General features: G+C 44.4%; 1 protein-coding gene across 2 annotated transcripts in view; it reads left to right on the top strand.

Annotated features, from left to right (window-relative positions):
- Positions 1–1,360: 1,360 nt before the first annotated feature.
- Positions 1,361–25,913, top strand: part of KAZN (kazrin, periplakin interacting protein) — a 721,176-nt gene continuing 696,623 nt past the window's right edge. The window contains exon 1 of one of the 2 annotated variants that reach the window (XM_037881298.2): positions 1,361–2,360. In XM_037881298.2, the coding sequence (XP_037737226.1) occupies positions 2,240–2,360 (121 nt within the window). In that variant the 5' untranslated portion in view covers positions 1,361–2,239. The remainder of the gene's footprint in view (positions 2,361–25,913) is intronic. The other variant, XM_043531933.1, reaches the window with a different exon arrangement.

The following is a 25,913-nucleotide window of genomic DNA, read 5'->3' as shown; positions in this document are numbered from 1 at the left end:
CACTGTCCCCATTGCTCGCTTCTTCCCCCCCCCACCCCGTCGCTCACTGGAGCCTCTCCATCTCTCTTCCCTCCCCTCACACCAAGGTGCTAGAACAATTTGTATAGTGGGGGGTGCTGAGAGCCATTGAACTGAACTGTAAACCCTGTATATGACGGAAACCACTTCAAGCCAAGGGGGTGTGGCAACACCCTGAGTTCCAGCACCTATGTGTCTTCCCCCCAGCCCCCGCGAACCGGGCTCTGCTTCAGGGCTGGGAAGGGAGCTACTGCAGCCTGACAAGGAGCCTGCCTGTAGGTAAGAGGCTACCCCCAGCTTAGCAGGGGCTGGCGTGGGTTGATGACCCAGTGTCTCCCCCAGGCCTGCGGTAACTGGACTTTTGGTGTCCGGTCAGACGTAAAACTGGGCACCTGGCAACTCTATAGCACTGGGCTGGGACTTGGGAAAACTGGGTTCAATTCCTTTGCTCTGACACACATTTCCGGTGTGACCACTTACTTTCTGTGCCTCCATTCCCATCTGTAAAATGGGCATAAACACTTTCCAGCCTCACGGGCATGTGCGGATAAATGCATTAAAGACTGTGGTGCTCAGACACAATAGTGGGGGGCCATCTCAGTGCCTTAGATAGGCAAGTTAGCCAACCCTTGTGCTCTTCTCATGCAGCACATGGGACCCAGCCAGATGTCAACTTTAAGGCCCTTTGCACACTTAGGTGCGCTGCCCACCCTGACCCTATGACTTCTATCACCCTCATGCGATGTGTTACAGTTTCGTAGTCCTGCTTAGGTTGCAGTGTTTGTTTTCATCCTGATTTGTCGGTTCTTCTTCCCGGCAGAATTCCCAAAGACGGCGCCTGTGACTCACAAAGGATAAAAATCGTGCGGCGCTCTCCAGAGTTAGCATCCTTTGCATCGCCAGATGGGATTTTTAAAATAAAGATGAATCAGCTGTCACAGATGCTGCTGGGAGTTAACACTTGGTCCCTTTTCCATGGAAATGGCCTTCCTTGCTACTTTACATTGAAATAATTGAGACAGCAGCTGCTACCATCCTGACTGTGACATAACAGCTGGAGTAAAAGATACATGTGTACACAACTCATCCCTCACCATCTTTCCCCCTTTCGCTTGGGCTTCTTGGATCCTTGACAATTGCAGATGGACACAAGAGGGTTAAAGCAACCAGCTTTCTCCTGCCTGGCTGAGTTAGCACTTCCCTGTGCTTCCAGGATGACTCCAAAGAACAGCCTTTGCATCACAGAACAGAGGGGGGGACACTGCAGCAGGTCAGAGGAAATGTTATTTAACGCTGGCTCCAATCTCCTCCCACTTGCCTGTTTGGCTGGGGAAAAGAGAGAGGCAGATCTGTAGGGAAGGAATTAACCAGGGACTAACGCCAGGAGCCAATACTGTCTGTGACAGCAGAGGCTGCCTGCTGCAGACTGCTACAGGATTCAGGAAGGGAGACAGAGAAATTCAACCAGATCACCTGGAGAGGAAGGAGACTATCTTCGGTAGACTACTGCAGGTGGAAGGTTCCCTGAAGCACTGTTCTGGCACCAACTTGGTCAGCTGAAAAGACTATTTCATTCTGTGATTGCCTGCTGACTGTGAAGTCCAGACATAAAAGCTGGACAAACTGACAGATCTTCCTGGTAACAAACATCACTGGATCTTGCAGCCAGGAGTCGATGCATGGATCTTTGCATGTCCACCTAGCAGACTGAAATGATTAAGGCTTAATATCCCTAGCAAGCCCAGTTACTAAACCACTGGGAAAACTCCCTTCACGGTCCTCACGTGGAAATGTGCCAGAGCTCACGGACAAGCTAATCACACAATTAGACACTGAAGTCGAACGAGGACACGACTGCTTTGGGGAGAAACTTGCACATTTCCTACAACTACTGCAGTAACCCCAAGAAGCGGGGGAGTTAATCAATATCTATCTTTTTTTTTTCAACTCTCTGGTTTATGTCTGAGGCCCTCGGAACTGGTTAAAACAGGTACAGCAGCTCCTGAATAGAGAAGGTTAGTCTCATTCCAAATACAAATGACACCTAAGTGAAAACAGCAGGTGATGTCGTTCCTTTCTTTGAAAAAGCAGGGGAAGAACCTTGGGCACTGAGAACAAGTTACCTAGCCAGGTGGTGGTCATCTTCTCCGATCCATCCAGGTTCTCGATCTGGGACCGTGGGGGAACGGGAAACTTCTTCAAGGGTTCTGAATTGTGCCACATGACTAACACGAAGGACCCTAGGAGAGCCATGGATGCTTTACCTGTGACCTCCAACTCCGCTGCAGGCCCTGTTACTTTCTCACAGGTCTTTGGCCAGCAATGTCAACTTATGGAGGCAGGTAGGACGGGTATATATTTAATTTCCTAACTTATTGCCCACTAATTGGCAAATTATCTTCTCCCCAGACCCAGGACTTACCAAAGTCTGGGATTGTTCAAAGGAGTCTAAGGGATTTAAGTACCCAATTCCTTAGCTTCTTTTGAAAATCCCACTTTAAGATTCCTAAATCCAAATACTCGCAAATTTGAAACCATGGCGTAGGATGGACATTATGCTGTTTGGATTAACATGGTTTGAAATCAGCCACTCTTGAGGTGATGGTCCAAGAGAGGTTGCCACTGTGTTTTGAACAGTAAATGGTATGCATGATAACTCATCAAGTTACTAAGAGTCATGAAAACAAATGATGCTGAAATAATGAGTCAAGCAAGGGCATGAGTGGTAATTCCTCTGCTGCATCTTTTTGCCTCATGTAACTTTTGTAGGGAATGAGTTATTTCTAACTGGTGAGTAGCTGGTCAGGGAACACAGATTTGTACTGTATTGGGGAGTGACTATTGTAGCATGATGCATCTCTGGGTGGGGTGGACCTTTGGTGAGGTGTTCTGTTCTGTAAAGGACCAGGTGACTATTCATTATTACTGTAGTGCCCTGGAGTCCTGATCATGGACCAGGACCTCATTGTGATAGGTGCTGTACAAACACAGCACAAAAAGAAGATCCTTGCTCCAAAGATTTTTATTGAGTTGCAACCCCCCTAGGGTGGGTCTGATTCTCTGAGGCCCTTCACCTCGTGGAGTCACATACAACTATGTAAAACATAGCTAAATCAGAATTTTCCCTCTGATTGTTCTTCATACTCTCTCTGCAGCGGTGCAAACAGCTACGCAAAGTGCAAGGCCATGAAGAACTAGGCCCACTGCCTCTAACTATCTTAATGTTTTGTACCAGCGTCCGCCACCATAGTATCTGAACACTTCCTGAGTTAGTAAAGTGGCCTGGCAAAGGACCCTAGTGAAATTCATGAGTCTTCATTTTTTCTCCAGTGCTGGGTTAAGGGAAGCTCTCTCCACAAGGGGTGGAGAGAGAGGACTGGTAGTTGCAAATATTGATGATGACTTTACAATGAATTTTCTTAATCACATACTGTATTGACCTGATATAGTGTCCATGTTGCCAAGACTCATTGGCACTTTCACAATACTGGTTTTGACTATGGAATAGGACTTATTTTCTGGTGAATTTCTAGGAGTGAAGCTAGGACATAGACACATAGTTGTCTCCCCTAGAAGATCACTTGAATATGTCCCCCCAGATCCTATGACAAGTTATGTTTGGACCACATTGTTACTGTTTAGAGGGTGAATTCTGAAAGAATTACACTGTCTTATTCCTACATGATTTCCACTGAAATCTGTGGAAGTGACCTAGATAAAGTTAAGACCTATGGTGAGCTTCATTTTCTAGCTTGTGATTGTGTTGGGCTCTCAAAGAAAATGTCAGGGAATAATCCAAGGCAGCTTTACTTTTCTCCCTTGCATATTTCAGATCATATTATCAATGATACCAAGATCATAGCCCCACTGGGTTAGGTGCTGTACATAAACACACTTAACAGTCCCTGCCCTGAGGTCTTGCATTCCAAATGGCAAGACAGACAAAGGATAGGAGAAAGCAAGTAATAGTAGCTTAACTTCTAAAAGGGGGAACTGAGACACACAGAGATGAAGAAACTTGCCCAGGGTCACATAGAAAGTTTGTGGAAGAGCCAATTTGTTTGATAGCTCTTGAAATCCAGTTCAGTACCTCAACCACAAACTCATCTTTCCTTTCAGTGGCTGTCTTCCATGATGTTGCCTAGATGTAACTGATGACAGAATATGCCCCCGAGTAGAGCTGAGTGAAAGGTTTTGGCCAAAATTTTTTGTGTGTGCATGCATGAAAAATGCAGATTCAGTGACACTGAAATATTTCATGAATTTGTCAGTTTTACTGAATTGTTCATTTTGTGGGGAGGGGAGAAACAAAAATTCTGAAAAAAATTGAAACATTTTGATTTTCAGATTAAAACTACTTTTAGTTTCAAAATGTCCTTGAATCTTATTTAAAAACATTTTTTTCCAAAAGTTTTAAGAAGATTAAAATTAAAATGAAATGCTTTGATTTTGGCAGAACGACATGTTTCGTTTGACCCAAAAGGGAACGTTGTAAAACTTTTTTAAAGTTACCAATGAACTGAAAAAGCCCTTATTCCCACCGCACTAACCCTGAGAAGATAAAGAGCAATGTAAGAATGAATACTGGCAATGTTCTTTAGCCAACCACATGAAAACAAGTGCAGATTTTGGCTGTGCATGTACTAATGCAGTAGTAACAGCTGTCTCCTCCATTGGCTGCTTAGAATGGGGTCTCCGGTTAGCAACAACATGTGGAGGAAGCCAGAGCAAACAAATTGTAACAAACAGGCAAATACTACCTGGGTTTGCATGTCTGCACCTCTACTGTGTATCTTGGCCACTCAGAACTTTGCAGACACAATGATTGAACTCTGATTCTGCTGTTCTGCAACCACAGTGGTCTATCACGTGAGCTAAAAGAGACGCTCTGCTCATTGTTATGGCCTATAAGATAGAGGAGCAGTTCTGATTCTATCCAGAACAGGGCAGCGGTTAAAATACCCGGTAGCCAGTACACCACCCTATTGATACACTAACATTAAAATTCCTTCCTGCAAATCTAGGATAAGGAGATGAAACCAAGAGAGATTCAGATGTCCTGTTCCAAAAGGAAAAATCCAGTTTGTCATTTATAGCACCTTAACCCAAACCTGAGGGAGAATTCTGGTAAATGATACTGGTACTTCTTGTTGGTGGCTGGGCAGCTGGATAAGGATATGACCGTGTATATTGTGTCTTTAACACTAGAGAGGGATTAGGATCAAAGTTCTCTTCCAAACAATCCAGAAGTCTGGGGAAGCTCCGCTCCAGTTATGAAACTTTCGGACCTAGGCCCTTCTGGACGTAATCTATTGAAATGCCGTCTCACTGCTACAAAACTTGACTAAACGTGGAAAATGGATGTCCAGGGGAACCTTTGAGCAACTAGGAGCAATTGTAAAGATTTAGCCACAGAACTCACTGCATGACCTTGGGCAAGTCACTTAGCCTCTCTACACCTCAGCTCCCCATCTAAGATGAGGATATTAGTGCTGCTCCTCTTCACGGAGTGTTGTAAGGACAAATTCATTAGTATATATAATGTGCTTGGATATGGTTGCACCTAGAAACCTCAGGGCCAAATTCTGCCTTCAGTTACATCTATGCACCACTGACTTCACTGGGACTCTAGGGATGTAGAGTCTGACCCTGGGAGCCTAAATTTAAACAGCAAAACGTGTAGACCTCCTATATCACATCACTGTGGTTAATGACATTTTGGGGTTTTTTCATAGCAAGAGGATTTGCTGAAACGATGAAAGGTCCAGACCTAATCTGAAAGTCAAACAGTGCACCTGCAGAAATACCAAACTATGTAAATCACAGACTTGGCCATACACCGCCCATTAGCACCTTTCAAGTTATCTGCAAGTGGCAACGTTGTCTATGGCTCGCCCTTCATCACATGGAAATCAGCAGGCTCGCAATGCTTGAGCTGAGTTTAAATGTAGAGGGTTCTGGTTTTGAGAGCATCCCACCAGTACCCTCCAAGACCCATTGAAGGCAGTGGGAGTCCTTCCACTTACTTTAGTGGGCTTGGGATCAGGTGGGGAAATTTATTTTCCCTTAAATTTCTTTAAGGACAGCAGGCTCACAAGATTAACTTAGTTCCCATACAGAAAACCAGCCCTTTGTGGGTAGAGCTCCCATTGCAGTCAAGATCTCTCCTGGTGGAAGGTTTGCACGGGGCTTCTGGGGGCCACAAAACTTGAAGATAGAAACTTTGATTGTTGAGGCTTGTTCTGTGAATATTTGTATCAGTCAAATCAACCTCTCTCTGCCTTATAGATGTTTGCAAAAAGAAAAGGAGTACTTGTGGCACCTTAGAGACTAACCAATCTATTTGAGCATAAGCTTTCGTGAGCTACAGAGCTGTAGCTCATGAAAGTTTATGCTCAAATAAATTGGTTAGTCTCTAAGATGCCACAAGTACTCCTTTTCTTTTTGCGAATACAGACTAATACGGCTGCTACTCTGAATCCTGTCATTATAGATGTTTGTGGACCAAATCTGCCCTTGGTTACAAGAGGCTTCTCTCACAGTAACTGAAAGAAGAACCAGGCCCTGTAAGCATACCCTTCTGGCTACCTTCGGGTTTTGTATAGCAGTGTGTACATTTAGCGGGGCTAGCTGGCAGGCCATGTCAGCTTGCAGCTGTGAAGTGTGAGGGGGAATGGCAGCCGCGCCAACTCCCTGGCAATTTTAAGTGCTGGTTGGGGATGTTTGGCTCATGTCCTGTGATGGAAGGTGAGAGACTCTTTGCTCTGCTGTCCCCCAGGAGAGAGGACTGGGGCCTGCTCGCTGCCTGCTGAATGGTCTGTTCGGTGAAAGAAAAAGATTAATTCTGTTTAAGTTTTTCCTAGATATATTTCAGTTTCACAGTTACCAAGGTGACACTTCCTTTCTACTATCTATATGGTAGTTACATGGCACCTGTTACTATCATGTCTGAGCACCTCTATGTCTGGAGTGTATTTATCCTCACAGCACCTCAGGAAATAGAACAGGCATGTTATACCCAGTTTACAGAGAGGCACAGAGAGACTAAGTGAATTTCCCAAGGTCACACCTAAAATCTGTGACAGAGTTAAACCCTGAACTGAGTCCTAAGCTAGTGCATTCACCACGCTCTTTCTCGCTCACCTAATCTTGCTGTGCAGTCTCTTTTTCTGAACACCAAGCATTGACTGGGTGGGGGGAGTTAACTCTTCTCCACCCAGCTGCACATCATTTTGCTTGATATGAAAGTTGAAATTAAAAAAAAAAAAGTTTCTGTGCAGCTGGTTTTGCATAATCTAATTACTTATACATGCTTTTTGTACATTTGCATAATTCCCTAGGTACCATGGTAATTACACTATTAGTCTAAATAGTTCATTGTCATAAGGGAACACTACTCCAAACCTATTAGGCCCATTGCATAAGTGCTTGCTCTTTTTTAACCCTGAAATGCTGTTTGCATGTAAATTTATATGGGGAAATTACTTTTTAAAACTCATCCTCTCCTTTTATCATATTTTACAGTACATCTACCTTCTGCCTTATTATGTCCCAGTAAATCTGTTTGCTTGGCTGTGTTCTTTGAGGTGACCTGTTTTATCTGTGGTTAGCATTAGCAAATATTCCAGGGGAATATTTTGTAGGGGCGGGGAAAGGAGGGGAAGAGGTTGCACTTTTATAACACAACTAATTTAACTCCCTGGTTCAGGTCAAGCTGAAAAAGTTCCAGCTTCCCAAAGTAATAAGTTATCATTACAGCATGTGTTCAGCATGTCTGATGCAGGAGAGACGTTTGTTTCTAATGGAGAGTTGGTCAGATAAGGTATCATTTCAAAAGTAGGCATTAATTCTGACTTGTCACAGGGATCCATAAGGAATAAGCAGGGCCAGCATTACAATGTTGATGTTTCCCACTCTCACACCCTGTACTTCCTTCTCCTGTCTTCTGCATTCTCCAGTCCTCTCCCGTCCATGCCTGAACTGCCCATCCTCCTCCCAATCCTTTGCCATGCTCAGCACCGTGAGGTCTGATCAGCGTTAATAATCTGGGTCGAGGGTAAAGGCAGCTGTTCACTGTATCTGCTGGCTGATACTGCGGTGGGCAGTGTTGTAACTGCCAATGAGGGACAGAACCCAAAGGTTCTAGTGAACTCTCTCCTGCCATCCATCTCCACCCTCTGACAAACAGAGGCTAGGGATACCCTTCCTTACGCATCTTGGCTAATAGCCATTAATGGACTTAACCTCCATGAATTTATCCAGTTCTCTTTTAAACCCTGTTATAGTCCTAGCCTTCATAACCTCCTCAGGCAAGGAGTTCCACAGGTTGACTGTGTGCTGAGTGAAGAAAAACGTCCTTTTATTTGTTTTAAACCTGCTACCCATTAATTTCATTCAGTGGCCCCTAGTTCTTATATTATAGGAACAAGTAAATAATTTTTCCTTATTCACTTTCTCCACACTACTCATGATTTTATAGACCTCTATCATATCCCCCCTGAGTCTCCTCTTTTCCAAGCTGAAAAGTCCTAGCCTCTTTAATCTCTCCTCATATGGGACCCGTTCCAAACCCCTAATCATTTTAGTTGCCCTTTTCTGAATCTTTTCTAATGCCAGTATATCTTTTTTGAGATGAGGGGACCACATCTGTACACAGTATTCAAGATGTGGGTGTACCATGGATTTATATAAGGGCAATAAGATATTCTCTGTCTTATTCTCTATCCCTTTCTTAATGATTCCTCACATCCCGTTTGCCTTTTTGACTGTTGCTGCACACTGCGGGGACGTCTTCAGAGAACTACCACGATGACTCCAAGATCTTTCTCCTGATTAATTGTAGCTAAATTAGCCCACATCATATTGTATGTATAGTTGGGGTTATTTTTTCCAATGTGCATTACTTTACATTTATCCACATTAAATTTCATTTGCCATTTTGTTGCCCAATCACTTAGTTTTGGAAGATCTTTCTGAAGTTCTTCACAGTCTGCTTTGGTCTTAACTATCTTGAGCAGTTTAGTATCATCTGCAAACTTTGCCACCTCACTGTTTACCCCTTTATGAGCGTCGACTCAGTGAACTACATTTGGGGGTAGATAATCCTGAACTCGGATACTCCAGTGGGAGCATGCTAGTGAGCAGCCAGTTGGACACAGTGAGTGAAATGAAAAATCCTGTAAGAGAGCCTGTCCCATTCTCTAGGCCAAATAGGGGTGGATAAACCTATTTAGAAGCTTTAGAAGTTTGCCCATCGCTGGTCCATGGATAAGAAACCAGCATGACTTCATGCCTAGCTCTTACCCTGTGCTTTTCATCTGTTAATCCTGAGGGAGGTCAATGTTACTATCCCCATTTTACAGGTGGGTAAACTGAGGCACAGAGCAGTGAAATGACTTGCTCAAGCTCACCCAGCAAGCCAGGAACAGAACCCAGCTCTCACGAGTCCCAGTTTAGTGTTCTGTCCTCTAAATCAAACTGCCTCCCCTTAAGCAGTGAGTACTTTCGTCAGAGCCATTTTTAAAAATTATTATTTTCTCTCCTCCTCTGAACCACTAATGCAGTAACATTCTGGGGATCTGAGTGCTCCAGAACGAGGCTCGAGCTCTTTTCCTTTGGATGAGGTGCTGAGGGCTCTCGCCTCCCCTCAGTCTCAGTTGGTATTGCGAGATTTCAGCACCTTGCAGAATTGGGCCCCAGAAGAGCAGCCACTGTTTCTTGTGTAGTTAATTCCAAGTCGTTTGTCATTCTCTGCAGTACTTCCCAAGATTGGGTTGCTGTATATTACTCCATGACTCACCGTTCCATAAATACATCCTGCATTAGGTTAATTGTCATTTTCCTTAATTCATCTTTGACTCACAGCTTTGTTATCCTGCAATATTTTTACTTTGCCAACTAATTTTTCTCCATCAGTTAGAGAATGAGTAACTCAAATCTCTGTGTGACTTGAATGAACAAGGAGGGTCAGGTCGTTTCAAGAAGCCACTACGCTTTTGGATGCTTATGGGAAGCTTTTGCATGTCATTCATCCTTCATATAGACTTGTGCTTAGTGTGTGTGTGTTATGCATCCCACTCTAATGGCTGGTCCACAGAGATGTCTGCTACAGCTGCAAGCAAGGGGACAAAGGGCCTGATGTAAAATCCATGGGAGTATTTTCAATGGGCTGTGGCTTGAACATTAGGGCCAGACTTATAAAGGTATTTAGGCACCTATTGAAATCAGTGGGAGTTCAGGGCTGAATTCACAAAGGTTCTTAGGTGCCTAGCCCACCGATTCCAGTCACAAAGAAAAGACAGGGTGGACTGGAGACTCTAGGAGCTGCGCATCTAGGGACACATCCTCCCAACTCTCCTGGCTGCTCTGAGCATGATAAGGAGCACGTGGTTCTTCACACTTCTGAGCTGCATTCCTCTACGGAGCCATCCCCTCCTTTCCAGAGGCAGAGTCAGTGCAATACAGGGCTGTGCAATTCACCTCCCAGACATGTATTGCTTTCCTCCTCCCTGTGTGCTTGCAAGTACCAGTCCAAACAAAATCACTGTGTGAATGAGCACAAATCACTCAGCCCAGCAAGAGCAGAAGGGACACAATGAAGCTAAATATATTTGGGGCTTTTATATACCCAGAAAATCCTTAGGCTGAATTCACTGAGGATGCAAATTCTTTTAAAATTGGGGGTGGGGGGAAGATCTTCTCTTTCCTCTCTGCATCAGAGGAATGCCTGTGGCAAAAATGTTTTCAGCAGTAAGCAGAAAACTTAGCAGGGAACTAGAAATTGAAGCGTCCATTGTAGGGAAGGTTTATTGCTCTCTGTGTTGATGCTTCTGTAATGCAGTAATTCAGCTTTTGAGGGTGTAGCAGGCAATACTTCTCCTCTGTATGGGCTCGTTACTGTTACAGAAGGCAGTAGAGTTCTGTAGTACCAAAAAGTGCCTTGATTTGTTGCAGCGGATGACTAAGTATTTATTTAAAACATCATGTGAATTTAGTGTTTGTGAAAGATATTGAACGTACAGCCCAGCTGATCCTTTCTTGTCCAGAGAACAAGCACAGCCCAGGTACATCAGTGCAAGCTTCTCCCATGCTGCCCTATTCACACACCTCAGCCCTGCTCTGAAGTGACCTCCTCTAAGGCTGAGAAGGTCGTCCCGGCTCTATGGCCCATTCAGTCCTTGGGGTCTTCGGAGACAGACTGGCAGAAGGCTGGCAGTGGTGATGTTGTCGACTAGGCTGAAAGTGACCGCTTTTTGGAGACTGTGGGGTTGCTCATGAACATTCCCAATGTTTTTCCCAATAGTTCCATTATCCGCTTCTTCGTGGTCCATTGTTGACCAGGCTGTGGAGGTCTCTTGCTGAAGTCAGTGGCGCAACTTCTGCAAGTAAGGCCTCCCCATTCTGAGCGAGGGCTTCAGAACTGGACTCTTAAAAAAAAAAAAAGCAGGATTAAAAAATATGTTGACAGATTGTTTAATAAAGGAACAGAACCGCCGCTAAGCCGAGCAGGGTGGGTTTTTACATTGTTTGTTTCTGTTGTTTCCTTTTAAGCAGAACCACAAATCAATGCTTATCTACAGCTCATTACGTTTCCATGCGGGATGCTTGCTACTTCTAATAAATTACTTAGGACCAAGGACTGGGGTAGGAGGACTTTACTGATGGCAGCTGTGATCGAAGGAATGCGTCATGCAAATGACGAAGAATTTATGAAGAAGCCTCTCTGTTTAACAGGATGCTGAAGGAAAGTGGCCAGATTTCAGAACAGTGCTAAGGAGATGATGACGCTTACTGACAATATCCTTCCTCTGTTTTGTTTTATTTTTTTAATCCCTTTTGTGTTCTTGCTGGGTTTAATTATCCACTGTGGTGACTTTCCACACCTTTAACTCAAGGTTGAAGTGGGGCAGATGGATAAATGTCACCTTCTTCCAACTAGGTGAAGACTAATGGCATTCATCAGTGTTGTTCATTGAGGGCTGCATTATGGTGCTTAGAGTCTCTGAAATATAAATAGGGGGAAAGGCAACGGTGTCATGGGTTTGCATCCAAGCAGCATTACTCACCTCTGAGGTGGGTACAATTGATCTGCACCCGTCAATAAGGGAGAGATTTCTCGAAATAGCTCAGCAGTAAGTGTGCAGCCAGTGGACGGAGCCCCTTTGAAAATCCAGCCCTAGCTGAGTGAAAGGACCTGCGATGAGATAAAACAGAAGTCCCTCCTCCTGGCTTTCCTGGAATGGCTCTCTTCCAAAAGGCAAGAGACATTATTTAACATATACGTCATCACCATGCCTGGAGGCCCTAGCATGGCATCAGAGGTGGGCCATAAATAGGGTAGGAGAGTAGCTTTCCAAATCAGTTCAGGGAGGATGTTCTGTGTGCGAGGAGCGGCATAGCAGAAGGTGGGAAAAGATTTGGGTTACAAGCTGATAAGGAGGTAGATGAGGCTGACATCATTAGTCGGAGGATGCTGGAGCCACATGGTAAGCGATGAGAATGGGCCAACCCTAGTTTAAAATGACTGTAGCATTCTAAGACAATGGCCCTCAAACGAGCAGGGATACGACTGCAAAGCTGGGGAGTCTCAGATCACTACAGCGTAGCTCTCTGTTGTTTTTATGCAGCTGTAAATCTCGTTTGCAGTCATGTGAATTAATTGCTGCCAGACCAGACTGCAGTATGGCAGTCACAGGAGAGGCATCTGCAAGGAGCAGGGAAGGGACGGAAACAGATTTGTCTCCCATAGAGGTTTACTAAGTGGTCTGCACTGTACTACAGCAATGTCCTATTTCCTCTCAAATTCCAGGCTCAGTGCCCACTAACCCTCACAGAGTTCTGCGGGCACAAGGGGGGCAGTCGAGTGAAACCCTTTTTAAGTAGGATGTTCTGTTATTGGGACTTACCCTCTTCAGATGCACAAGCGGCATCAGAGACACGTAGTGACTGCAATGGGAAACATCGCAGAGCTTTCTGGGGGTGCGGCTCTCTGCATTTCCAACAACGGGGTCGCTGTAAGCGAACATTTACCTCTTTATATAAGGTACTTTAATGGCCCCCAGCATCACCGTTTCTGAGCACTTCACAGTGTTTACTGTATTTATCCGCACAACACCGCTGTGAGATAGGGAAGCACTATTATCTCCATTGTACAGATGGGGAACTAAGACACAGAGTGCCTTGCCCAAGGTCACATGTCATCAACTCTACATTCACCAGCTGAGGGTTTCCATGGTAATTATGCCAGGTAAATATTCCCCTAACCATGGCTGAGTAGCCCACTGTCCTTGTATCTGCAAATTCATGAAGTTGATGGATTTCCATTTCATACGGCTAAATTCAGTGCCTTGCATAATGAAAGGAACCTGTCCTTGTATGTAACACCACCATTCCTTAATCCAGATCTGGCAACAAACTCCACATTCAAAGGCCACTGTGCCTGCCTGGAGCTCATCAAAAGGATTAGGGCCATAACAAACTGGGGGAACTCTGCAACTGGGGACTTGACCAGGAATTGCAACGAGAACAGAATGCGAAAGTGGTGACAATTTTTTTGCTATCTTGAAATAGTCACTATTTTGCACCCTTGGAATTTCTCATTTCCATCAATATGACCGAAATGTCTCTGAAATCTGTATGTGTTTTCTCTGCCAATCCACTTTTGCTAAAAAAAAAAAAAAATTCATTTCTGAGTGAGAGAAAAAATGTGCAGTTGGGTGAATACTTCACAAATACACCGTGGGACAGGTTTTCCCCTCCCATGCTCATTGTGTTGTGTTGTGTATGTGTGTGTGGTTTTTTTTTTTAATGACAAAACTCAGTTGAAATGGTTCCCGTTTTGGTGGGAAAACATGCCTCCTATAATAACTTGCAGCCCACAGTTATAATCAGTTTCCACTGTAGACAAGCCAGCTGTGCATAAAGTGTGGAATTCATATGCACAAGGATTCTACATTGTTGGAATCCCATTTAAGCCCTCGTTTGAGTGGGACTTAAGTGGCACATAGATCTTGAGCACCCTTTCTGCACAGGGGTGAATGTCCCCAAATGTGAAGCTACGGATCATTTTGTCTCCCCAGGTACAACATTGTTAAAACTGGCTCAAGTTCAGTCTGCAAGAGTATCTGAGCAAACTTTTTGTGACAGCTCCTTAGCAACAATTAGTAAAGTCAGCAAAAAATTGGCTTGGATCAGTTTGGGAAAGATCACAGCAGAGCATGACTGGAAAGGTACTCTTTGGTACTGAATGCCTTGGGTTTCCTATGCTCATTACTCAGTGATTAATCTTTCATGATAAGTTTTTTCATTTGATCTCTCATGAAAACATGACTTGTGAGTGCGTGTATATAATAAATGGGCTTGATTTCAAAAGCTGATTGCAGCAGTCTTGCTAATTTGCAGATGGCTGCTAAGGCTACATTCATCCACAAGCTGGCTTGTTAGTTTCATGAAAGTCTGAAGTGAGAGCGATATCAAGCAGTGTGGAGAGATGTATTCAATGATCCGTGAGGTTTTGATCCCTCTGGGTATCAGGTTGGTGCTCAGTGTATGTTTCGGGGAATTGTTGAGATGCTGGCTAGCTCCTGAGGAAACCAGGAGAGTAAATTGTTTATTACAACAATGCAAAATTAGAGCCTCATCCTTATTTCATTGAAGTTTAATGGCAGATTTTTACTAAGTTCTGATGCCCTTTCAAATTTTATCTTTCTGATGGATGTATCCTCTGAGTTTGTCCTGGTGATGTGTCAAGTCTCAGAAGTTCAAGAATTGGAATGAAGTTTTGATGAGCTCCTGACGACATAGTAATGGATGCAGCATAAATATCCTATGGTATCCAGGGGCTCGCAGCAGGGGGGTGCTGTGTTACATCGTGTTGGGTGGAATTGTGGTGGTTGTCAGAGAAAGGTACAATTTGTACCAAAGTGAAAAACATTTTTTGACATGGAAGAAAATGCAAATACTTTGATAGAAATTGAACCAAACGTCTTTCAAGGCTGAAGTTTTGGGTGGAGGGAGGGCTAGTCCAGTTGTATCCGGCACCAACCCTAGACTAGCAGAGCACACAGTGACCTGAGGGGAGGGATAGCTCAGTGGTTTGAGTATTGGCCTGCTTAAATCCAGGGTTGTGAGTTCAATCCTTGAGGGGGTCATTTAGGGATCTGGGCCAAAAATTGGGGATTGGTCTTGCTTTGAGCAGGGGGTTGGACTAGATGATCTCCTGAGGTCCCTTCCAACCCTGATATTCTATGAGTCTATGAGACCTGTTTCCATGATGGCAGTAAACAAAGGTGGGCCCGACAGGTGACATGCTACTGGGTGACCTGAACCAAAGGAAGAAAGGGAAAAAAATGTCTCCAACCTCGGGATGGTTGACTAGGTTAAGGGGGGGCAAGAAAAAAAAGGAAGAATGTCAGAGCCTTCATCTAAACCACAGTATGAATCAAACCTGTTATTAAAGTTAAAAAGAAACTTAGTTTTCCCTTCATTTTTATCCAGCTCTGCTCTCTTAGTCAGATCAGAAGTGACATACCCTCTACTGGCTGGAATTAAAACTGTTCCTGTGACACAGGCCACATACTCCTATCAGAGATTCTCCTTCAACTGTGTTCTGAATCTGAAGGATCTGTGTTCTATTCTTACTATCAACAGGAAATTCCAAATGACCATGGTGTGTCACATGAGGGTGTCGATGGCCACAGATTTTCACTATATGCTGTTCTGCCTTGTCTTTAGTTGGAAGACAACTATTAACTAGTAGCTTAAAAAAACCAGCAGTGAAGTGTATGAGAAGTCCTGCATATTGATAAACATAACATTCAGCATAGCAAGTGAAATGGGGCCTCAAAAACAGAAGGGTTTGTTATCGATCAGAGGTCTTTTTGATTTAAACACCTGGCAACTGTGATGCATAGCTAAAGTCGTTGGTCAGGGATCTCTTACAGAAGAGATCATTTTTTACAAATGAGCAAAGATTAAGTGTGTTCCTGTGGATAACAGATTGTGCTTGAAGAAGGGTGGTAGCAAAAGGAAGAAAGGGTCAGAAATATTTTCCTAACTCGGAATCCAGATGGTGGGGGTATAAGTGAGGTGTGGAAATCTAGGCTTAAGGTGAAGACAAATTCTCATTTCAGATGACAGTATGGATGCTGTGTTCCCTGCTGAAGCATGCTGGGCCTTTTGTATCCAGCTGCAAACTGGTACCAGCAGCTGGAGGACTGACTAGACATAGCAGTTCCCTGGGCATGCCCCCTGCACTGGGGGCTGGCAAAAGAGCCCACTGTATGAGTTCTGCACCACCTGGGCTTCCCTGGTGCTGCGGTAATCCTCAGGAGCCTACTTCAGCCACCTTTACAATCGCTTTGTGCCATAAATTGACCACAGTTAAATTGACCGCAGATCTGGCCCACTAATAGTTACAAGAGAGGTCTATATAGAGCTGTAAATAGTTAATAAATATAGTGCCAGCAGATGGCATTCAAGCATAGTAGCATAGTTGCTGGATTATGGAGGACCAATACTTCTTGTGCAGTGAAAATGGCCCCCTCTCTGTGCAGCAATTTACATCAGCTGTTAATGGTAACTTTCCAAAGGCGCAGATTCGGTCGGACACATTTCTTCTGATGCCGCAACACCTTCCCCCTCCACTGAGCTGTCCAGCATAAAGGGATGTGACCTCCTCTGATGTCAGTCACACACTGCACATCATTTAAATCCCTAGGGAATGTGAAGTGTCTGTCCAAACAACATCCAACAAGTGCCTGTCCTTTCCCACCCCCGCCCCCACCCCCGACACAAGTCCGAGAGTAAAGTTTTAGTGAACCAGGCACTTGACTGTCACGTTTGCCCTTTTCGGAGCTAGTTGAGTAAGCTGCAGCTGTAGGCACTCTTTCTCTACTGCTCTTCCAGGCCCAAAGAACATCTGGTTTATAACGTCTGCATATTGCAACCTGGAAGGCTGCAGTAATAAATCTGTGCTTTGTCTTCTTTTATGTGGCGGATGACTTAGGTAAATCCAGAGTCAATGATACCCAGAGGTTGCTGGTGACTTAGCAGGGTATGTTCAGTGTATTGTACTGGAAAATGTCTGCAGTGATTTCTCTGCATGCTGCTAACAGCTGGGGGAAAAGTACCTGGGCAGGACTCAGAGATGCCCCTCAAGTTTCTCCATCTTCTCTAAAGCCAATTTAGCACTTACAAAAATCCTGCCTAGCAGGAGACCGTCACAGACCTAACCCAGACAGTTTAAGGACAGAAGCGTTATCCTCTGTCCAGGCTCATTTGTGCCAATGTAAATCTGCCCTTGCCATTTCAAATGGATATGCTGTTTTTCCCTTCCCATACTAAATTGCTGCATGGTGTTTCTGTGTAATTTTACATGGCCACCCTTTTCCATCCCAGCAGTGCCTGCTTTTCAGCAGCCTGTCCTATGTCACAGAGACATGGTTTGTAAACCGCTTTAGGATAAAAGGCTTTATAACATTTCATGCCATTTTATTTCTAACCCACTTGCTCGTGTGCTTTTTGATCTGCACAATGGCTTTTTCAAGATCAAATAAGTCACGTCAGGTGGGTATTTCATAGGAAGGCTTCTGATGTTTTCCTGTGTGTGAATTACCAGTAAATATTATAAAATGTTCTCAGTGGTCTCGCCAGAAAGACCCCCATTGTTGCAACGTCTGTGCACAAACTGCCAACCAGTTGGTTTGGTCCTGACTAAATAATGGGAATCACTTATCTCCATTCCGGATGGAATGATTTAATTTTGCCAATTAATATTAGTCAACATCAAAGTCTAAGCAAATGATGATTCCTTGAAATTGAAAACAGGCACCATATTTTTATGACATTGCAGTAATGAGCAGAGAGCCTGGGTACAATTAGGGTGGTAAACTATAAACATGAATTAGCCATTCTCTTTTAGTAAATCGCGCTGTGCATCGGGATGCATTTTAATTGCATCACATTGCTGCAGCAGAAGAAACTCCAGGGAATGTGATGCTGAGCTGGGGATTTGGTTTAGGTCCTGACTGTGCTTTTGCCCTATTTCTCTGGAAAGATGTGTTTTCTGCTGATGCTGCGCTGCTATTCCAAACTCAGATCATCTTCCGGGTAGAAGGAAAAGGCATTAGGACAGTGGCCAGATAATTTTGAGAAGGAAGTCAAATTGCTACACCCAGATAGGGTGACCAGATGTCCCGATTTTATAGGGACAGTCCCAATTTTGGGATCTTTTTCTTATATAGGCTCCTATTACCCCCCACCCCCGTCCTGATTTTTCACACTTGCTGTCTCGTCACCCTACACCCAGAAGATCATTGGATTTCTAACAAGTAACAGAGTGGCAATCTAGGCTTAAAGGCATTGCTGAATGATCACTCCTCAAATAAGACGTGACACGGAAAGTACCCGTTAACCTGCAAGCTGCTAAGGCACAGCTTTCACTGTGATCTAAATGATGCAGTTCTTAGGAAGTTGGGAGGTATGGATGAAAAGGCAGGGTAGTCTCAGAGGCTGAGCACTGAACTGGAAGCCAGGAATTCTGGAGCTGGAATCCCAGGTATGCCAATAATGTATATTGCAAACTTCTTCAATGTATTATGGCATGAACCATTCCTGCATACCAGTGCTCCTTCACCACTACGCTCCCTTCTTTCCCTCAGTTGCACCTGGAACATAGTGCAGTGGGAGCATTCAGTCACCAGCTAAACTGAGGTTCATGCTTTAAAGGGCATCAGACCAAGAAGGTGGCCATCCTCTCATTCTGCAGTCTCTGCCTTCACTGTGCAGTTGTCGGGGACTGGGACGAGGCTAATGATTGGAGCAGGAGTCAGGCCTAATGGTTGGAGCAGGAGTTGGTAACCAGGAATCGGAGCTGAGGGTCAGAACTAGAGTCATATGTCAGAGCTGGAGTCAAAATACAGGAATCGGAGCTGAGGGTCAGAGCTGGGTTACCAGGAGCAGGGCTGGGACCAATGCAAGAGCAGGAGCTACCACAGCCCTGGGCGAAAGCTTTGAGCAGCTGCTGAACTTAATAGCTGGTCTGTTGCCTCTTCCAGCTAATCAGGAAGTGTGGCCAATCAGACAGCCTGCTGGATGGATGCACTCATTAGGTTGCCCAGAGACTGGCTGTGTTGCCAGCCCTGATTCCTGGCACATCATACCAAGAAGGGCTGTACCAGTGGCCCTCCTCTGATTCTGCAGTCTCTGCCTGGATCATGCAGTCTCCCTTTAAGGGATGCACACAACTAAGCATGGCCATAAAGCTGGTATCAATTTGTGCCTTTACTCTCCCTGCCCTCAGTTACTCCACAGCACTCTATCATATGGCACAGTGTGGATAGTTACGTGTAAAACTCTGACAGCGACTTTATTTCCTCTTGAAATAACAGCTCCCAGTTATGCGGCTCAAGACGTTGCTCTTGGAAGAAATTGTTGGAGACCGCCCGTTAATCACGTGACTCATGCATATCACTACTCTATCTGCTTTTGCAATATGCTCCCCAGGGGGCTTCATGGCCTGTTGTGCTGAGGCTGGGTTCCAAGTCATGACACTGATTTTATTTCTGGGATGTTTTTATAGGGTTCCCTGGCCACATCATAACTTCAACAATATGGTTATATTAAACAGTGCCCCTATGTAGGTTTCAACATTTAGCATTGTCCTTTAAAATAACGATGTATATTGCAAGAGCGCGAGAGGCTAGATTGACAGCTCTGGTGCATGACTTTCTCCCTCTCAGTAAAATTCACGGCTGGGCAGAGGATTGATGTCCCTCTTAAGCCCTCAAAGTTGCGCTTAAGTTGGACTTAAGTGGTGCATGGGCTTTTTACTGGTCCTTCTGCACAGGGATGAATTTTGTCTTTTATGCACAGAACAGGTAAAGCTGGGACAGTGCTACTGAAAGCTTCCCTCCTGCTACTTCCCCCATTTGCTTCAAATCTTTTCAGGAGGGCCTGCATTGTAAGGAGGTTCGTGTCCATGGCTCATTCACCCTGCCCTCTCTGCTAAGATGCCCGTCAGTATCAGCTGTGATGCGGACAATGAAGGACTGGATGGAGACTGCCAGGTCTGGAGGGGCTTTAGCCATCAGTGGTTAACGGCTTTGTTGGATATGTTACTATTCAGCTGTTCTCCGAGGATGCTGATCCCTTGGAGAGTTGACTGTTGAGAACTGACATGTACTAGCAAGTGACATCACTATTGCACTTCCCGTTCATTCAGACATCATGAGCCAGGCCCTGTAAGAGCACGCTCTTGCCTCTGAAGCACCTCTTTGTGTCCAGGCATGGTGCTGCAGGGGTCCTTTCAGTCTAATGCCTTCACCAACCTTCTGGTTTCAAGACAGCCTGTCATCTTATGTGGCCTAGCCCTTCATCTAAGGTACTGCTCTGTCTATCCCCTTTCGTGGTTAACAGAAAAGTCCACAAACAAGGAACTCAAAGTCCAATGGTCTCGGAGTCTCTCCTCCGGCCTCTAACTCTTGTAGTTCTTGACCGTTTTCCCTCTGCCTTCTTAGTCTGGGGAAGAGGCAAGAAATCCCATGCCAGCCTGCTCCGCTGGGTTCCGGCTCAGGGGTCTTGTTAAAAGCGGCCAGAGTTAATCATAGAATGAAATGAAAGAACGGTTCCCCAATCATTTGCAAATAAGATCCTTTTTATAAAAGGTGAAAATTCACCCTTGTATAGGGAACCAGCACAAAGTCTATCCACCACTTGTTCTGAGAGTGCTCTATGTCTGTGTACATGTAAATGATTAGCTAAAGTGCCAGTTGGTGGTGCTCAACAATAGGTAGCGTGGATTCCTGGGTTTCCAGGACTAATAAAGCTGGATGTTGTTCACTGCACATGGCTTTTGCTGCATCACTCTTTACCAAAGACCCTAAACAGGGAGAGACAATCTCCGTTCTGGAGCTGGTGCCAACACAGGGAATGCTCCATAGCTCAGTTTTTACTTTGTTCTTATTCAAGCTAATTTTCATTGGAAGCTGTGGTCCACAGTCAATACAGGGATTCATCAAATCTAAAAAGAACCGACAGGGCTAATCCCTGAGGTTTCTGACCCACAGTCTTTACCAATATCGAGATTTGTTAACGATCACTTGGGTATGTATTCAGGTGCGAAGAGAAACCACTGTGGGAAAGGAGTGTTCTAGGGGGTGTGAGCCGGGAACTGGAGAAGCCAAGGGGGGTTTCTGTGCTGGAGCCATCTGAATGGCTATATCGAAGCATGTGCAGATGGGGAGGTGGCAGGCATGTCACAAGAGTAAGCTTTTCAAATGTTGCCTGGGAGGCAACGTTCCTGACAGCAGATGTTAAGAAGGTTTGAATCTTTGCTGCGCCTTTTGTTATCACACTGCTTAGAGGTCTGCTTCACCGGGTCTGCTGTGTTAACGATCACTAACATAGTGTGTTTAATGCTCTGTGCCTTGCCTTGGGAGATGATGGTTTTACTGTAAGCACTGGGCAGAAAGCTATGGATAAGTCGATATAACAAAGGTCAGTGAGGGTATTTTTATTAAATGACTAATTTTCACGCAGCTTTGGGTTTGAAAAAACAGCCATTGTCTCTGGTACGGCATTCCCCATAAATCCTTGTAGGACTATGGCCAGTGCTTAATTTGTAATGAAAGAGGTGCCGGGCTCAAGCCATTTTGTTTACGTTCATAACTGATGCAGCAACTCAGAGATGCCGAGGCTATGAACTGCCAAGCCTAGAGGTGCTGGAGCTCAGCCCTGGCCCAAATTAAGCCCTAACTATGGCCAATATCAATGACTTGAGCAATTCTTTTCTTTTCTTTTTTTCTTTTTTTAAAATATCCTTGCAGTATAAATGTCCTTTCAGTTTCATGTGCTGTGATACTGACCCCCAGTGGCCAAACAGATTAATAATCATGCAGTAATTTCATCTTGCAAGGGGATCTTAGAAGGAAGTAGCCCAGAGTACACAGCCAGCATCAGCCCACAGCAGTGAGCCTCGGAGCCCAGGCTGACAGCCTTCCTAAGCTTCAGGGGCTAAGCTCCAGCCTGAACTTCAGTATCCACACAGCTGATTTTAATGTGGAGAGCAAGCCTCACAAGCCTGAGTCTGTTGAACTGGGCTTGAAGGCTTCCTGCTGCAGGCTGTGTAGAGGTACCCTCAGCATACTTATTTGAATTCTGATCTGTTACCATTTATTTACTAGCCTCCAAGGTTTTCATCTCTCTCATTCTCAAGTGCACAAGAAAGGGAAGTGTGCTTTGATTCATCTCTTTTATAAACGTATGTATAAATGCTATAGGAGTAAGGGATTGATTCCCCTTGTAAATAATAGGAATCTTTCCATCGACTTCAATGGGAGTCAGATCGGTCCGTAAATTACTAAAGAAGGGACAAGCTAAAGAGATTCTCTCCGTTTCAAAGGTGCGGAGGTAGAGAAACACTTCTCAATTAAAACATTCTGTAGCTATAGTGCAGAAGGTCCCACTGAAATGTAAAGCTCTCTCTCAAATTGGACTGTAGCTCTAAGGCCCAGTTGTGCAACATGGGTGCATATTTGCATGGATCCAATTGCAGGATTGGGGTCAGAGACCTCTTGTCATCCAAGTGCTGTTTTTGAATGTGCACCTGGATGCTGGTTTGGCAATAGAAAAAATTGTCTGTGAATTTGAGTCTGACAGCATTCACAACAGTATTGCCAGCCACAAACATGCAAAGAGTGTGAGCTGGGCATCCAAAAAATCACGGGAGTTAAAAAATAATGAAATGCGGGTTCATATTTTAAAGCTTTTTCTCTGCAACCAGAAGGGTTAGAAGCTTGCTTTTTTAAAGTGAAAGCTGAGATTCTCCTGTAAACACATCACTGAAGGCGTAAAAAAACCCAGCTATCATAAGACTCAAGAAAATCGCACAAGTTGGCAACACAGAGACACTTTTACATTTGTTATCTGTGAACATTCACACTTTATTGGTGGAAATACTCACAGATATTGAATTCTTATCTCAAAAGTAAATGGCAAACTGTAGGTTATTATTTAATAATTCACAATGCATTACAATAACAATTTACCATTTACAGTTTGCTGCATTGGGCTCTGTTCCTGCAAACACTTCCATCACAAGCAGCCCCTTTAAGAAATAGTACTGCATGTGTGAGGAAGTTTTCCAAACACTATATAGATTTTTATTTTAACTTAACAAAACACAAACCATCAATATAGACAGTACAAATAAATGGGCCTTGCTCAGAATCAAGTTGGTCAAAAAAATAAAAACATCGCAAACATTTTCGGGGGTTGAAACGATTGAAATCAAAGTTTCAACACAAAAAATTAATCAAAAGCTGAAAATTGAGAAAATTTTGACCACTTTTATTAGGAATATGCCAATAAGAAAATTTAAAACCAAACTGTGACTCTCAAGGGGCTAAAGCCCCTTGTTACCACTCCAGATTCCAGCCATACCCAGAGATCTGATCCTGCAGCCTCAATCCTGCCAATACTTAAAGATGAATGTAACTTTATGCATATGAGCAGTCCCATTGACTTCAATGAGAGTGTTTTCATGTCCATAGTTGTGCATGTTTCAAGTATCAGGCCTGTGATAGATCACAGCAGCACCATCCTATCACAAGTTTATGTCTTTTAATATTATCACTATTTAAGTACTATCCCTAGCAAACTCCGCCTCTGTAGCCAGCCCTTTAAACTGCAAAGAAAGCCTCAGCTGCCTTCGGTCCTATAGTGCTCAATATGAAAACAAGCAACTGAATAGTGACATTTGCAGCTCCTTGTTCTCTACCTTGTAAGTATATTGGGGATTTTCCCATTGCTTTCCCCTTCAGGTAGCTCTTAAATCACTTGGTAGCCTTTTAAATCCAGGTTTCTCAAGCACCATTTTGGGACGACCAAGTCCTCCAGCTGTTTGTTTGATTCTGCTCTGAGGAAACTATGCCTCTTACTCGCAAACAGATTGTCTGATGACAGCTAGTAAAGTCATAAGCATATGAGACCTAATCCCAGTCAGCTAAAAGAAATGGAGGCCGAAAGGAGGTTGGGGAGTATGCTGGACAGAAAATCTATAGGGAAGTCTGTATGTTCCCCATCCCGTGGCTAGGAACCCACAGGGACACTGGTCTCCTGCAAATATAAGGAGCCAAGATAGTCAATTCCTTAATCTCCTAGGGGGAGGGCATAAAGGAAAAGAGGATAATGCACTGGCTGCCTATTAATTTCTGGGTTGTATTGGAAGTGTTGGTGTTGACCTATAAATCCCTACATGGTCTGGCACTTGCCAACATAAGAGACAGGCTTCCTTCCCATTACACACATTATTGCGGTTGTGATCAGTGCAGGTACTCAAGCTGGAAGTCTGCCCTGTGGGAAAGTGAGGGAGCTATGGGCTGTGCATTATCCAGGAGTCACCCACAGTTTAAGAATTAACCCCCCCCAGTAATCTGAATATGGTGACCGTCAGGGGATGCCAGGATTATTTCCCCAGTATTTTGGGGTTGGGGGGCTGATAGGGAGCCGTTTGTGTGTGTAGGGAGAGGGGTTGTTTTATTATGCTTGGTTTTTATGCTGGTTGTTAATATTTGGCTTGGAGCTGTGGAGCAGCTGTTGTTTTTACTGCTGTTCACGGGTTTGAAATCTTGGCTTAGGCTAAGTGCCTTTTCTTTTGCTACATGTTGCAATAAATCAAAATAAACAAATAATGGAAGAGGGCAATTTCCACCCACCCTTTGGCTAGAAGATCCCCAAGTAAGTGGTTTCTTTTAAGATAGGCTGAATAGAAAGCTAAACCTCTGCCAGGCTTGGATTCCAGTGTTGGTGTTGTCTTGTTGGTCCCCAGATATTAGAAAGACCAGGTGGGTGAGGTAATATATTTTACTGGACCAGCTTCTGTTGGTGAGAGAGTCAAGCTCTCACGCTTCCCAGAGCTCTTGACCTGAAAAAGAACTCTGTGTGAGCTCAAAAGCTTGTGTCTCTCACCAACAGAAGCTGGTCTAATAAAAGATATGAACTCACCAACCTGGTCTTTCTAAGGCTTTCATACCATCACTTGTTCTTTTCCTAAGCATGGAGCATTTGGCCTTTTCAGCCATCTGCTCCCCTCTCTCTGACTGTGCAGGAGATGACACATCCTCACAGCTAGCTTTTTGGGACATCTTTGAAATGTGTTTCACTTACACCCCAATCCACGTGGGCACAGGGATCTGCCATCGTGAGTTACAGTGCAGGAACAGGGCCTACGATAACCATAAAGAACAGATTTCCTTTTGGAACGTTCCAGTGTTTTATCCATACATTCTGGGAAATGCTAGTAAAAAGCCTGTTCTAAATTCAGTGAACAAACACAGTAAATAGACAATAAGCCAAGAGTTGTCCTGATCTGACAGTAATGCTGCTTATCAGCTAGGAGCTGAAGTTTCCTGCACCGAAGCTCCTGATTTATATGATGACCTGGAAGATGCCAGGAGAGGGAGGCAGAGTACACTGTAAAGCAAAGGGACTGTTTGAGTCTATTTCAAATCTCCTCAGAGCTTGTGGTTTTCAAACCTTATCCACTGAACCAACTGATGGACTATTATTTATTGGTATCACAGGAACACACAGATCTCAATCAGGTATTTTGACCCCAGTGGGCAGGGGCGCTGGAGCAATTTGCATAGCAGGGGTGCTGAGAGCCATTGAACCAAACTGTAAACCCTGTATATAATGAAAACCACTTTAAGCTGAGGGGGCTTCAGCACCCCCATCACCCCTAATTCCAGCACCTATGCCAGTGGGTCAAACACAGAGAGACATTCGCTGCTCCAGAGTCCGAAGTCCCAGTCCTGAAGTCAGCTCCGTTGCCAGTGTCTAGGATTTAAGTGTGGTTCAGAAAAGAATCCCGTGTGTTAATATTCTAACTCCACATA

This window comes from Chelonia mydas, chromosome 18 (assembly GCF_015237465.2).
Source record: "Chelonia mydas isolate rCheMyd1 chromosome 18, rCheMyd1.pri.v2, whole genome shotgun sequence".
Classification (NCBI taxonomy): Eukaryota; Metazoa; Chordata; order Testudines; family Cheloniidae; genus Chelonia; species Chelonia mydas.
This window is presented reverse-complemented; position numbering and strand designations above follow the sequence as displayed.